Source organism: Melitaea cinxia, chromosome 10, assembly GCF_905220565.1.
Source record: "Melitaea cinxia chromosome 10, ilMelCinx1.1, whole genome shotgun sequence".
NCBI classification, from domain to species: Eukaryota; Metazoa; Arthropoda; class Insecta; order Lepidoptera; family Nymphalidae; genus Melitaea; species Melitaea cinxia.
Genome location: NC_059403.1, coordinates 14046659 through 14063839, shown reverse-complemented (window position 1 = coordinate 14063839; position 17181 = coordinate 14046659). Strand labels below are relative to the sequence as shown.

Below are 17181 nucleotides of genomic sequence, written 5' to 3'. Positions count from 1 at the left end.
GAAATATTTTGCTCAAAATATGGAGCAGCCCAACCGGGGAAGTACCTTGAACTTATAGAAGGTCATAGCTAAATAATACTGCTTTCAAGGAGTGTTGTGTTCTTGTGGTGAGTAGCTAAGGTGACCAGAGCTCCTGGAGGCGATTGGGAGTAGGGTCAGTAACTCAATTGCGATACTTCTGTTGTTGCAATCCTCTATAAACTATGGTAATCGTTTACCCCAGTTTAAGCCATACTCTTGTTTGCCGATTGTAGTTGTATACAAAAAAAAAATCTACCTGCCGACAATAAAGGGCATATGATTATTTTTTCTTGATCAGAGTTCTCCTCGAATTTAGACGTATTTAAGTATTGAAAAAAAAACACTAACTCACTAGGACTTATTATTATTGTCAGTTCTTCTTAACTCGTCTGCATAATGTTTTTATGTTAAACACGTAATGCACAGAAATGAAAACACTTTACACCAAAATGGATTTTTTATGACAACATACATTATGTGTTCAGCCGGAATGTTATTCAAGCTCAAGATTTGACTTGGCCATTTTCTTTACCAACAAACCGAACTCATCAATCTAATAATATAACTCCAGTACAAACAGGAAGTACAGTAACTTGCAAATATAGCCTGTACGTAAAATATAGCCAAGTAAAGCTTGATCTTGAAATACGTCCCGAGTGAACAAAGAACTTGGCACCCATCGCTTCAGCCTGTAATATCATTTGCTGGGCATAGGCCTCTTTCCCCATGCAGGAGAAGATTAGAGCTTAATCCACCACTCTGCTCCAATGCGGGTTGGCGGATATATTCCCTACTATGAGTAACGATCGCTATCAGGCACGGCCCACAGTGACTGTACTAACACCCAGACCACGGTAAACATATGTAAGGCCATACAAATGTTCTCATGTGCGGGGATCGTAGTCGCAACCGCCAGGGCGCGTAGGACGACCCCTAAAAATATTTTTTGTAGTTTTTGTCATGACACCTGTAATTAACTGATATGGCTGAATTTTCTGCAGAGTTTTTTTTCTTTGATATAATCACTAAAGTATAAATAAATTAAAAATAGGTTGTGCTCACGAAAATGGTATGTCTTGTATACAAAGTCTCCCTAAACAGATAGTCTGACATACATCAGGTACTAAAACCTAAGAGGCCTAAATATCATACTTTTTCATTTTAAATATTGTTGTGAAAGATGGGTAAAATCACACGGAACTTGCCTCCTCGTCATCCTAAAGCATGATTCAGGATAGAATCACGGAAATTATCTCTCTAAGAAAGTTCTGAATTTGAGTGTATGAAATTATATTTTAGGTGGACGAAACCGGTGATGTGAGTAGCAAATTAATGAGAAACTTGAAGCCTGATAGTGCAAGGCCTCATGTGTGCACTATCTGCGGCAAGAATTACAAAAGGAAAGACCATCTAAAGATACACAGCTGGACGCATAAAGAGAAAGAGGTTCTATGCGGCCAGTGCGGGAAAGGTAAGTTTTCTTTTTTAAGTAAAACTTCTTTACGCACGCTTGACTTGGGATGTAAGCTGGTGACTGCGTGAGGAGTTGCGGAAGTTGAGAGGAAGATATAAGTTAGTGAAGATAGAAAGAGACAGTTGTATATTGTAGTTATGTTTCGTAAGTTCAGTATTGTGGTCTAAAGCACACTCGTTTTTTTTTTTTTCAATATTACCAAACAGGTTTTATATGGATTTTACTGTTGTTTAGGAATTCTAAAAATCATTGATTGATAGACTTATGTCCTTAATGATCCTTTTAATGATGTTACCTACTGTTAAACAAATAGATTTAAGTTCAATTTAAAATAATCCTTACTAATATTATAAATGCGAAAGTAAGTCTCTCTGTCGCGCTTTCACACCAAAACTACTGAACCGATTTAAATGAAGTTTGTTACACAGATAGTCTAGAACCTGAGAAAGGACAGGCTACTTTTTAATGCCAAAAAAGGGGTATAAGGGGTTGAAAAGTGGAGATGAAAAGTTGTAAGGAAGTATATCTTCAGAGCTAGATGCTTGAAACTTATTTTTTTGACTGTTGATTCGATATAAATAAATATGACATTCAAAGTTTGTAAAAGGTTTACTCTCAAGGCTGTAAAATAACAATAGGGAATACAGAATGAAAGTTTGTATGGAAATATGTAATGTTTATGTGAATGTTTTATAAGTTTAAGACAAGACACAAAATATTAGAGCTATTCTGATGTTCAAAATAAACCAAAAGGTACATCCAAAAAAAATGCTGTCCATAGTGACTATTTCACGCGGTCGAAGTCGCGGGCACAGCTAGCTTATAATAAATTTATTGTGGTCTTCTAAAATAAGCATAATATGATACGAGTATGTAGGGTCATAACAGTCTATATTTTCGATGCTTATACTTCGTAGGTTACCATGGTGGGTGGTATCCCCCCCACTGGGTGTTTAAGCTTTCTAGAGAGGGCGATAGAGGGTTTCTAAACATGGGAAGGGGGGGAGTTCGGGGTAGGTCGATCCTTTTAGCAGGAGTTGTGAGTTTAATATTTTGATATGTACGTATATTTGTAATTTTTCTTATGATATGAGTACATTTATAATAATTTTAGTTTAGTAATTTACATTTTTAGTATTCATATACTATAGGTTCATGTACAATGAATTTAATCTCTTTCAAAGTGGGTGGTAGTACTAAATGTACAAACATTCACAAGCACACATTCACAAGAATGTGTGCTGTGTACAACAATGTACTGTTATCTAAAATTTCAATATTCGTAATTAATAACTAGTCTAGCCCGTTGGCACAGTTTGTAGTCTGTTTTTGTGTGCTTTCTGTTCCGGGGGTTGTGTGTTCGATTCGCTCCTGAGTCTGGGTGTATTATTTGTATTTATTTATGTGTGTATTTAATATTCGTAGTATTGTATATTTATAAAAAAGTAAAACATCTATATCAGTCGGCTGTTACCTATAACATAATCATTAAGTTGCTTACCGTAGGAACAGATAAACAGACGACCATGTGTATGTGATGAATAAAATAAATAAAAAATAATATAAAACCTCGAGTAAATAAATTTATATTCACGAATACTGTAAAATACAAAACTACTTAATTTAATAACTAGATGCGTCTCTCGGATTTACTCGCGTAACACTCGACTCCCCGTGGCTGTCGGGTTGTAAGTTACCTATGTGCCATTCTCCAGCTATCTACTTACTAAGTTTCATTGCAATTGAACAAGTACCTTTTGCGTATAAAAGTAAGAAACATCCATACAAACTTTCTAATTTATATAATGTTACCATACAATTACCCCTACGTTACTGAATATTCTACAAACGAATCCATACAACATTGTAAAAATCAAATGCAATACCCGAATTAAAAATAGACTTCAATTACTCATTTTCCGACGGTACATTCCCTACGATAACGATAGCAGATACCCAGTAAAATTGTATTCAGTTTTATCAATTACATGAGTAAATGACCTTATCTGGATCCCCCTCCCCTCTCCCCCACTACATATGACAGCTACCATGCTCAAGACCTACATGTAACCGGTATACTGTACCGTAATGAGCAAGGACAGCGCAATATGTAGCTTATTGGAGGAACTATATTATATATGCGTTTTAAAATGTGTATATATTCGTTGTGACAATTTAACATGTTGACATTACAATTTATACTTCATACTAATATTATAAAGAGGAGAATTTAAATTTGTAATGGATGCACTCAAATATTTTAGGTATTTAAAAGTTAATAATCATATTTAAAAGGGTGAAAACGGAAAAGCCAAAATAGTGTAATACATACGGGAAAAGCCGTGAGCAGAAAGCTTTGAACTTATCGTTCTTCATGCCCTTGCATAGAGTCTATGTAACATGTTACCGCTTTTTATATAATATGTGTATACATATTCTTGTCTCATGCTAGATGGCGACTGTTGGTTACCTAAAAATACAAATCGAAAATAATTACAAATAAATAGGAATATACTATGATGACCGTGATTGTTAATTTTTTTTATATTTTTTTTAAACGTCCACTAAAAGGCTGGCATCTCGCACCTGTCATATCACTAAGTAGAGAATAACCAAAAATAGTTTAAAGTTATATTTGTACCATAACGTTTGTAACTGAGCGCCGTAATTGTTACACGGAAACCGGTACGCAAGCGCCACGCGACGAAGGCCACAGTCACCAATTTTGTAATAAGGATGATTTTGCAATTTTTGAAATAGCATTTAACGTTTGTATTCAATATTCAGTGGTTACAAGACTTATGTATCATCGATAGGAGGAATTTTCACAGAAGGTTAATTTGTATCCATAAATAGAGTGATTTATATTGGCAGTAAGTAGTTCGATTACGTAGCTTCTAAATGTATGGACAAGTAATGGAATCTGTGCAGCACTTTTTTTATTTTAAATTAACATCCACGATTTCTAAAAGCCCATGCTTTCTGTAGGCACTAATAATCATGCTTATCCTATAGGCGATTTATTATTCAAATCGCAGATTGACAGTCATGTGAGTGCCTAGTGAAGCTAGGACGTGGTCCGACGCTGACGGAATTTTTCTGTTACAGTGTCTTTATTAATCTTTTTACAGTAATTTTTTTTGCGTATAACCTCAGCACTATAGGTGTATACTGATGACTGAAGACGCGTGTTATATTATTATTTAGTACTTATTTTAAAAGAAAAGAACTTAGCCTAGTTGTGACTGTTTGTCATTTTAATCGTACTATAAGAATTGTTTAATCTAAGATTATAATGTTTTCATATATTTAATTATCTATAACTTCTACTACTAGCCATGAAAAGATGTCTATAACGTCAATAAGAAAGGATTTTTGTAATTCAACCCCTACACACAGTACACTTTCAATTATTTTTATTCATTCATATTCATTAATAATTCAACCCCTACAAACTACAGGGATAAAATTTGTATGGAATTTCGTCCTCGCTTCCCCCTTACCATATGGGTTGGAAGTTTTTGGGAAATCCAATACAAGAGAAATTCTGTCGAATACATAGTTAATCATTCACATTACTGGCATAATAATAGCGTAAACTTACTTAGTAACAATGTACATAATTTTCATACTTTATAAGTAGCAAAGAAAAAATGACGAGAACTCAAATATAGTTTTTTATATAACTAGCTAATCTGGTAAACGTTGTCCTGTCTTGCAAACTGTCAAACGCGTGTCAAGTGGTCAAGTTTTAGTAATCGTTACGTATTCTGAAAATTTTCAGTTTTCTAAATTTTGTTCCGTAGTAACGTTTTAGGTATAAGGAGGTAGTCTAAAACCTCACCACTTATCACCAGATACGGGGTAAACGTTACTGAAAAAATCACTTGATTAATGGACGACCCCTTCTATAGATTAGCTTTAAAACTTAAGACATTAATTATGTTCATTAGTTTTTATAAATTAATCTAAAGTCTAAACAATTTAACTAACAATAAGATGATGTTAATTGACTGGTCGTATTTATGCAAGATATTCATACTTTAAATTGCTGTTTACTTACCCATAACTCCTAATGGTACTGCCATCACCTAATTCTTCTCGTATTATAAAATCATTAAAGCTGACGTAGGTATCAATAAATTGATTTCATAATCGTGTTTATAAATAATGTAATAAACGTAAATTGTGTTCAACAAGGTTCATTTATAAGTCACGTTTTATATGTACGTGTCTATAAAAGGAGATTTAATTCAAAGTTTAATTTTTAAGTTTAAAATTTAATTTGTTTTGTCACAATTATTGAAACTAACATAGTTAAGGAAAAAAAAAATGTAACTAACAAAAATATGGACATACGTCTGAAATAAATTATTATTATTATTATTATTATTATTAAAGTAAACTTCTTTGAAAGGATCGAATCAGGCCATGGAAAATTCTCGAAAAAAGAAGCATATTCTATTCTCTGATGAAATTTACGCTCACTATGCGAAAATAAAAGTTTGATGGCCATTATTACGCGGATGATACATTCAAACACATTAAGGGATAGCGTCATAAATGAACTAATTAGAACTGCGTAATTAATGATTCGTCTGTCCTCTGATATAGCAATAATTTAGCAAAAAACGTCATGGACTTAACTCCTGAACCTGGACATCGAACCTGAAACATTTAATAAAATATATCTCATATTTTACGGTAAACTAAACCGTTTACTTTAGGAAAATTTCTGAGAAATAAATGTCTTTCAAACGGTAACTAAACACAGACGGATACTATATTCCATTTTTTCTTCATCGTAAGTAATGACTTTTGCCTAATAGTTGCAGAAGGTCTATTTGTCTCCTTTGATTTTGTTATTTTGTTACACTTTTAACAATAGGTATGGCCACCTTTTGATAGATAAAAGATTTTGTTTGTACATAAAGTTGTCGATCGTGGATTAAATAAGCCAAAGCAAGTTAGTTTTAAAATTTCTAAGTAAAAAAGATGACGAGTTATATTTTCGATATATTTAGAGGACTATATTACGTAACCAGAGTCCCAAGAGGGGTTTGCGGACGATAAGTAGAGAAAAGGGAAAATGTTACATGAGGTTGGGAAGGTTTCATTATTCATTTCATCATTCATTTTTATTTATTTATGATTTAACGTAGCACAACATAAGTTACCTTACCTACCTTAAGTTACTTTACCTAAGGTTTTAGTTAAAGAAATTAAAAAAAAACGAGTCATACGTAGTGATTTGTAACATAAATGTAGGTAAGTGGTAAGTAATACACTTTCGTGAAAGGAATTATAAAATTAATTATAATCCTGGGAGGAATTGGGAATAGCGTCGGCAACGCGCTTCGATGCTTCTGTTGTTACAGACAGACAGTCTATAAGTTACGATAATCGCTCACCATCCACATTTGAGCCGCATGCTTGTTTGTCGACCTAGTTATATATTTAAAAAATTCAATATGCAGATACTGGATAGATACAAAAACAAATTATTAAAAGTCAGTAAATTTATGTTGACGTATAACATATTTATCGAGTCTATATCGGTAGTAGAGTCAAGCTTTAGCCATATTAGACCGCAGTCTCATGAAATCGGCTTGAAGTAGCGTCAGCTGCAGCGGTGAGTAAAAAAGCCGGAAGCCTGCTAGTACACCCACTCCCCTTATCTTTCCTCGACCCTGTCCCCCCGACACTTGTACCTTTTCCATGCGGTTTACCAAAATCCCCTCCACCTCCCACCCTAACCCGGTCACGACTTTCGTAGTCTCTCTGGTGCTGCAGATGTTTATGGACGGAGGCAATTACTTAGTATCAAGGAATCAACTGAATGAGTTGCTGTTATGAAAATATGACGAAATCAGAAGTGGGTACAAAATTGAACCGAAAACAGCTGACATTAATGTAATTTCACTTGAGGTTTGACTTCCCCCAATTGTGTCACCCTCGTGATTTAATCACGATTGGATACGAGAAACAAATCAATGTTTATAACATATCATCTTGGCAAACTTATGTAAAAATATTTTATTTCACAAATCCCTTTAAACTTATTGTAAGATGGGATATAAATCTGCCAGTTTTCTATGTTACTTATATATTAATTATAACCTTTATTTCGAGACAAGCTCATTGTGCTAGTAACAATGTTTCTTACAATCTAAAGTTTATAAAGTTGTATGAAACACAAACATCGATTTGTTACTCCCGACTTTTATTTTGATTTTTTTTTTTGTCTTAACTGTCTAAATAGTAATTATTTTCCAAAAAAAAAATGTTGATTAAAGTTTAATCTAATATATAAAATTCTCGTGTCGCGGTGTCTGTAGTAAAACTGATCCGAAACGGCTTGACCGATTCTCATGAAATTTTGTCTGCATATTGGGTAAGTCTGAGAATCGAACAACATCGATTTTTCATCCCCCTAAATGTTAAGGGTAGTCCACCCCTATTGTTTTTTTTTTTAGATAAATTATTTATTTTTTATTTTATTATGATTTGGCGTTGAAAAATACAACCCTAAATTTTCACCCTTCTACCACCAACCCCTATTTTTAAATAGCGTTTAGCGGCAATACAACGTTTGCCGAGTCAGCTAGTAGTAATATAAATATAGCTGAAAACTTTTGTTCCTAAAGTAACATAATTTTGCTAATTTAATTTCGTACAAACACGTAAATCGTTACATACTGACATTTAAAAAATTATCTGTTTTTCTAATTATTATGTCTTTTTTTTTATTTAAGTCTTTTTTTTATTTATTAATTGAAACATTTTATTTGTTCTTAATCTACATTTATTTACAAAATATGCATTAAGAACAAAGAATATGATGTATGATGTGAAATATTTAAAAGTGCCGTCTACTAGCAAGCAGGCTGCCCGTCCCCTTGACCGCCATGCACGACCTAGATATCGACCTATCCTAGCAACACCTACGCCTCTGATAATTTACGTCCCAATAAAATAACTAGGCCTGATATAAAGCTTATAAAATGAAATTTGAAATTTTACCTCAATATTTTGACTGACTGATGTCTTTTTTGATAAATAATAATGGACAATAGAATGAACTTTATTGGTTTTTGGCTGCATCAATATTTGTAATTAAACAGAATATAAGTTTTTATTTTAGGGAATGTTGTTAGGGTATATATGCTTATTAATTTTTAATTACACTTATATATATTTATATTTTAATCACTTAATACCTTATCGTTAAAAAAATCAATTCATGATAGTAGTACCGTGCCCAATTAAGTTTCCCAAAGTTGTTCATTATTATTCTTGTGCTTGAAGCTTAATTATATCGTGTTCTAAAGATTGTTCATTAACGAATATCTATCGTGTTTCTATTCAAATATTAATATTTAATTAAATTTTAATCTTAATTAAAACATGAAAGAAAGAATCATCAGTCTAACGCTAAGTAAAGAACCGAGCTGGCTAAAACAATTTTTAAATATTTTGTCCGGAGTTCTAAATGGAATTGGATGAAACTTGGTCCAGTATTTCATTTCGTAAAACGAAACTTACTGAGTACGAAATAAAAAATTAGTGACCCTCCACTTCAATATAAGAGAGGGGAGCGGTAGGTGACCCTTAACACGTAAACTTCTATGAAATGTGTATAACTAATTAATAATATTAATAATAATAAGGCCTGAGGCAACTGGGGATGCGTGACGGTTCGCTCGCAGCCAGAACGTAGAAGGCGGTATTACTTTACTCCGATAGGATTGTCCGCCAATTTCTCTCAGCCTACAGCCGTTTGATCCCTCTGCCGGAGCGTAATCTTCCACCCGCTTATATTTATTTAAGAAAGTATATGTTATTATATTTATTATATTATATGAATCTATTATATATTAAATGGGTGTACTGACATTCAGCATAATAATAATAACAATTGTATTTCGGTCCAATTTCTTCCTATACAATAAAATTGTTTTTCCTTACATATACGTATTAAAAAACGAGGCTAATGTTTTCTAAGGTTATTTTTCATTTTTGTGTTCTAATCTACAAAAAATAATTAAAAATGGATATTAAAATTGCTTCTAAGTTTACGTGAATGTAAATACGTCATCATATAAATGAAATTTCAAAATAACGACATATAACTCTGGTTCTTTTTTATAAAATACAAACGTACGTACATAAAGATTATCCCTTCTAAGTCCATATTCATGTGAAAAAGAGATCGTACAAAAGGGGGGTGGGTACCCAGACCCTTTTACCGTTAAGCTATTGTAGCTCCAACGGTTCAATTATTTACAACACACGAGTTGGTTGTATCGGAGCTATTTATCGGAGACTATTTTACTGATACGGCTTTACCTGTATGTGGCTTTATCAAAAGTGTAGGTGTTCTCTGTTTTTTTTTTTCTAATTTAATTTTTCGATTTATGGTCATGGAGTTTTTTTTTAATTTCGTCTTTTACGTGTTTTTCCCCTTTTGTTAATAAAATATTAATAATAAATTAGTTGTTTGGAAAACATTTTAAGACAGACATTGAAATAAATTGAAACAATGTAAGAAATAAGGTGTGTGTGTCACATGCGACTGATGTGCTTACTTCTAAAGAACGATTACCAAAACGATTCTAATTATAATGAACTAAACTTTTAAAAGTCTGAAATCAAAACTTAAATGGCCGCCTTTTATTCGCGTCGGTATAGTAAACGTTGGTATATACTATTTTACCTATATCTTACATATAGTGAACCTACGTGATCCGTTGATACAATTTTTAACCCCGTCCCCCTCTTGGTGACCACCCGTAGTATTTGCTAAGAATGCCCCCAGAAATGAATGTCACTCAGTTGTATACGAAGTCATACTTTGTAATAGATTTCTAGTGACGTCTTATTTCCCTAAGGCTATAACGATAACGACCTATCTGTTTGCTGTTACTGACATTAAAAAAAAAAAAAACAGAATGTGTCATTTTATTTAAACAAAAATTATTTTTGTTCGTCATTGTCAGAACAAACTTTGTATAAAAAAATAAATAAAAAAATTTGTATACAAAAATATGGCCATACAAACTACGCAAAATAAGCGAGTATTTATCATAATTATATATTAATACACTAAGGTCTATGTTTGCCACCCTTTTTAGAAAAAGCCTCACAATTATTCCACATAAATTATATATCATTTTATAGATAATTGCTTGCTCTACCGGCGACAACTAAAAATTTTTTTATTGATTTTGTTTAAAAAAAAATGTAATTTTATAAAGTGCTAATTATTATTATACTTATTTAGTGCGATTAATTAGCACAGGTATTGCTAGTATAATAATAATTCATAAATATTATAATTGTTCGGATTTTGATCAAATATTTTATCTTTAAAGATAATTTTTATTGTAGTACAATTTTATCGAATCAAGAATATACAGAAATTTTAAAGTATATCTGTACATTCTGTAAGTTAAGTTTAAGCAAATGCTCTGACAGGCTTCATCAAGTGTGAGGTGACGAATGCTAGCGCGACCCCATCTCGGCCCACCCAGGCGGATGGCTCACGCGTGGTGGTTTTTGGTCAGTAAAAGTCTGACATAACCTCTCCGGTGCCCCCACACCGGATCCATGAGGATTTCCCCACGTTAAAAAAGGCTTCAATTCTTGTCGTATATTTTGTACGCTAGGGAATAATTTCACCAGATGCTATATAAGTTTTAGGTTGTTGTCACACACATGTGAAGTAAAATGAAAACATTTATTTCGTAATAAAATGGATTATACATCTAACGAACGTCAAAATAAAATCTACCTCAAAGAATAAAGAGTCATGATAGCAAAATCAACTAACAATTTTAAAAATGGCTTCATTTTAACATAAGGTACATTACAAGCTTAGGTAATGTACCCAGTCTAGTTTCTTTAATTTTTACCATGAAAATTAACTATGCCTGTCATTTCTATTCGCAACCTGTGAAACAAGTAGTTATTGTTGATTAGTTCAGAGGAAACAAAGACCTGTTTGACTTCCCGCTGATAAAGCATGTATGTACCTTATTTGCATTTAATTTTTTTGCGACCGATTTGTCCTAAGACTTATAACATATACCAGAAAAATATTGAGTGGTATTTTTTCATGTACCTATGTCATTCATGAGTGTCGTAAGTGACAACAGAGTTCCACTACCACCTTGGAACTTAAAAAGCCGACCGGTGGCGGGATAACCATTCAACTGCTGGTTTTGAAATACACAGGCCGAAGACGGGCAGCAGCGTCTTCGGTGCGACAAAGCCAGCCCTGCGGTCACCAACGCGCCTGCCCAGCGTGGTGACTATGGGCAAAACACATGAGTTCACGCCATTTTTGGTGCGAGCTTGTGGAGGCATGTGTCCAGTAGTGGACTGTATTAGGTTGAAGTGATTTTTTCATGTAAAATTATAATTGTGTTTGCTCGCAAACGAAAAAAAAAACGACTTCAATCACATCGACAAGTAACATAACGTAAGTAGACGAAAAAATGGTCAAGTAAATAAGTTTTATCAAAGATAACTGAAAAAGTAGTCATCAGATCTCGTTCAAATTTAAATGGAACCACAACATAAGCATCAGCGATTAAAATAAGAATCATCAAAATCGGTATACCCCGTGAAAAATTATGCGGTATAATATAACGTAGGTAGACGAAAAAATAGTCAAGTAAATATATACATTATTAGATATAACTCCATAAGTATTTGTTAGATCTCAAATTTAAATGGGACCACATGACACACTCCACCATACGAAGAAAAAAAATCGATTCTTACATTTAATAAAGCATTAATTACATATATACGTAATTGGTTGTCTGCTTTTTAAAAATCGAATAGGTAGGTATCGTAGGCTGCCTTCTTTTAAAAGTTATCGAACACTAGCCGTCTACACGTGTCTCTCAACCACGCGGGAGGACTATCGTTAAATGCTCTTAAAATACTTATCTGGCATATTCAGAACCTTAAGCTTATGTAATTGTATTATAAATTTAGTATAAAATCTGTTTATTTAAAACTCTAATGTCGATCTACACTATAAGTGGAAAAAAATCCGCGTCTCAATTTTTTTTTAATGCAACACAATTTCTAAACTCAAATAACTATTGACCATCCGTAGTTTACCTGACGGAGTTTCAACAAAAAAAAAAAACCTTCGTGCCTCTCTTTGAACGAAGAATTTTTTTTTACAAATCGATTTCTTACTAACTTTAGGGTTGGCTTTTTTTACTTACCCTTCCCTTCTCATCCTTTTTTTAGACCGATAAATAATTATTGCTAGCTAAGGGCGAACGAACTCAGCTCGGGTAAATATAAATATAGATAAAGGGAATTTTACTGAATATAAGTCCTAGCTCGATCGGTTTTTTTGCCTCAGTAAACTTTAGTATTGCAAATTTTGTCGACATCAATGGAATCGTAATACAACTACTGGAAATCATTTATCTATTGTATAAAAAAATAGTGTCACGGTGTTGGCGTGAACAATAACGAAAAGAAAAAAAAAAGAATTATCCATTTTGTTGCATTCATTTTTATCAATACAGATTAAATAATGTTTTATATACACATTGTTGAAGAACCAAATAAGTAATACTCAAATGTAACGTCGTAACACATTTCAACGTAGTCGGTTAAAACGGTCGTCTGTTGAGCTCAAATATCTGCCGACCTTCGTTTGGTCCCTACTTTGATCCCCATGGGTTACGCGTTACGAGGGGGAATGGAGGGGACACGCCTCAATCTGGGCCTGGAGGGTTTGGTATTGAATTTATTTTTAGAAGGGGGACTCACGTCAGCCTACTGTGAGAGTAGAATGTGTCCTCGGTTTGATATAGCTAGCGATGATATTCTTAGAATTTGTTTTTTGTAAGAGTCATGTGTGAAATTAGATAGTAATTTTATTAGTATATTATGGTCGACGCAAATAATGTTTAGAGTTACTTATTTCGTATGATATATCTATGAGTTGGGATGTGGTTATTAGATTTAACTAGAAGTAATTCTTATTTGAAATATAATTGGATACTTTAATATTCAACTATAAATTGTAGGTGCTGTAGGGCCGACTATAAATAAATATTATGTGAATATTTTAACATTTTGAGTTTATAACACAAGAGTAATACTTTAGAGGACAATAAGCTTTCAAAGATAACGCGTGTTGTTTAAAATTATAACAAATTTGAATTCGGACATCAGAGAATTATAAAAAGTACTTCTTTGACACGTACATTTCAATTATATGCAATATTACGGATCTTTTTATTCGATATCTATTTATAACTTATAAAAATTACCAGCCACATTGAATTAAAACAACGAATTTACAATTAACGAAGATATCATGTAACGCACAAAGGTCTGTCGAATCGACGGAACTCCTCACGAATCGCTTCAATTTCATCAGATTTCTCTCGTTCCTAGAGAATTAGTCAACGATTTTTTGTTGTTGTAATACTTGCATTGTAATGCTGAAATTATTAACTTTGCTTTTGACTTTATTACTCGGACTATAGGCGATGGTTTGGAAAGTGACTGATGCGGTTCCATTCTTACACATGACAAATATATCTATTGCTTGTTGTGGTCTGGGCGTTTGTGATTGTCTTGTGTTTCCGGACCCTCGACACTGGCCGTTGAAGGTGATGACTTCTTCTTTTTTTTGAAGTTAACCGTCCATGCGTTAACTACAAGTCGAAACACCAGTATATGCATGCACCTTAAAAATATTTAATTATTATGTCCGCGAGAATTAATATGTTCAATGAAAAAAAAAAGTATATTTTCTGTCTACCTTATTGGAACGACTTTTTTGTCCGTTAACTTTTTTTAAAAGGAAATCTGGTTTAATTTCGTCTACCGACCCTCTTTTTTTTTGAAGCTCCGGGCGGTCCGTCCTTTCCCAATCCCCCCTTCCGACCCCTCCCGACAGCCGACACAGGATTTCAGAGAAAAACGTCGATTCAATATGTATGTTATATAAGAATATATAAAGACACGTGTATTAAGACTACTATGAAAATAGTTTTTGATTTGTCTGTTAGTGTAGATTATGTATTGCTAGAAAAATTTCCACCATCCCATTATATTAGCTTCTACAGATCTAGAATATTCTATCAATTTTAAACACCTAAATAATATATAGTAAAACTCCTTACCCCCAGTGTCCCCCAGTAGGATGTGTTTCCACATCCGGGTTCCGGAAATACACAGAACACAAGTACCCATATTAAAGCAAACATCTTTATGAACTATACATTTATGTGACAGCAGCGGAGATCTAATTTGCGATCGTTTGTGCAACATTTAGCCGCTCGTATCAGTAATTGTCTCGTTATATTTCAAAAAGAAAATCGTTTGCTCATTAAGATAAAAAGATAAACTTAAACCCAACCCTCATATAATGGACGTTTTTTATAGGATATTTTTATTCCCAATTTATAATGTAATTAAAAACACAAGTAATTTTTTTTATCTTAATCTATTCTGTCTAAGGAACATTTTAAATACGTGGGTACTGTACCCGTGAGTCGCGAAATGCCCTTTTAGTGCACTTTTTTGTAAAATTTTGGGTATTCTCATAGTAATCTAAATATTAATACAGTTCGTCGTTTATCTACCAAGTTTTGTCGCAATTTTTTTTGCATGAGATTTACAAACTGTGTCGTATATGCTAACTTTCTTGGTCGTCATATACGTATGTTTAGTAATTCTAAATCCCTAATATACAAATTTGATAATCTTTTCCAGCGTTCCACACAGAGGACCAGATGATGGTGCACGTAAACCTGGTTCACCTTCGAGCTCATGAAACAAATAACGCGGGTATCAATCAGCTGAAAGCCCTTCTGGGCGACCAAATAGACATCGAAGTGCTTGTGAGTTCGCTTACTTTATTATTTTTTGTAGAAGTAGTATGAAAAGGTAGGGCACAGCAAGAATTATTTTACTAAAAGTAGCAGTAGAAGTACTAGTAGAAGTACTTCAACGTCACAGAGTCAGGCTGAATAATACTGTTCTCAATAAATGTTGTGTTGATTGATGCGCTGTGTTGACTCCGACAGCGGGGTTAGGGTCCTAATATTATACATAGGTCTTAAGTGAACGAGCGCTACTCATTTATTAGTACCTCGAAAATTTTCAAGTCTACAAAAATGAAATTTGGTTCATATAAAGGTTATGAGTGAATTGAGCATTATGGTGGATGGAAGAATTTCACGAAATTCCATCGGTAAAATGTAAATTGGGGAGGTCTATGGAAATTTGTTATTTTTCTTTTTTTCTAGTATTTCGACTACTGCCCCGGGTGTATAGAGATTAAAGTTTGTTAAGAAAATTGACATGTATTAAAGTGATTGCCAAGCTACAGCAGAGCACCACTAGTAATTCCATTGAGACTGGTAGAGATATTGAACATGACACGACGAGTATAAACATATCGAGTAGACAACGAGGAGTATAAAAAAGCGGGTTGTCCAAAAATGACCGACTCACTGCGGTAGCTTGACTTGACTCTGAAATCTGAATTAGAAGTGAAATTTATTGTTACTTTCGAAATCTAAGACTCACACAAAATTAAGAGTCAAAGTGTGTATCTTTTAGTCGGAAAAGGAAAGTAATATAATATGGTCTTGAAACTTACGGTGAACACATTCATTCATCCATTCATTACAGCCTATACAGTCCACTGCTGGACATAGTCCTCCACAAGTTTACGGCAAAAATAACGTGAACTCAAGTGTTCGACTATGGGCAAAACACATGAGTTCAAACACATGGTGAACAGATAGGCCGTAAATTATTGTAGTATGTACAAAATCACATTAGCTACTTCATGCTAAGTTTAATAATAAGTATATTAAGAAGAAAGGTTATGAATCTTGGACGTATTTTAAAACACGTTACCAAACGTAACCCATTATTGGATTCATTATACTTTATAAAATTTTGAATCAAAATGTACTGACATTGGCAGACACCGTAGCCAATAATAGCCATAGAGTTCTCGTATTGGAAGAATTACGATGCACAGTCGAAAACGAAAGGTTACATTTTGTACAGGAATTCTCAGAAATTCTCTTTTCAACTTCACCCCTTAAATCTAAGGGTTTGAATATAAGTATTGTGAGTATTTTGTTGTAAGATGATGACTGGATTTTACCATAAAAAAATGTTACTGTGATTTTTTTTATTGATCCTTTTGTTTGAGATCCCTTAGTACTGACAGAAAACTTTTTTTTTTAACTTGGAAACACTTCTGGAAGGATATGTAGTTAAGGCACCATGAAATTTTCAAATGAAGTTTACTCTTTACAAACTCCGAACGTTAAATTTCTTAGATTTTGTTTGTGTTACTAAATCAGAAATAGTACGCCTAATTGTGTTTCGCTCGCAAACGATAACAAAACCGACTTCAATTACATTGACCAGTAATACAACGTACGTAGACGAAAAATTATAAATACGCATTATTAGAGATAACACTTCAACTTCAAACTTTTGAAGTCGAGTAATTGTTTTTTTTTTTTTCAATAATTATTACTGTAACAATAAATTATAATTGAGACCCTTATATAATAAATAACGTAATACCTGTATACGTATAATTGCGTGATGTTAGCATTTACTTATTATGTAGGTTATGAAGTGAAATCTAGCACAGGTTTCCAAAG

General features: G+C 33.3%; 1 protein-coding gene across 1 annotated transcript in view; it reads left to right on the top strand.

Moving 5' to 3' along the window:
- LOC123657453 (zinc finger protein 567-like) overlaps nt 1–17181 on the top strand; it is a 31426-nt gene that overhangs the window by 7051 nt on the left and 7194 nt on the right. The window contains exons 5-6 of the mRNA XM_045592995.1: nt 1321–1492; nt 15260–15387. Of these exons, the coding sequence (XP_045448951.1) occupies nt 1321–1492; nt 15260–15387 (300 nt within the window). The remainder of the gene's footprint in view (nt 1–1320; nt 1493–15259; nt 15388–17181) is intronic.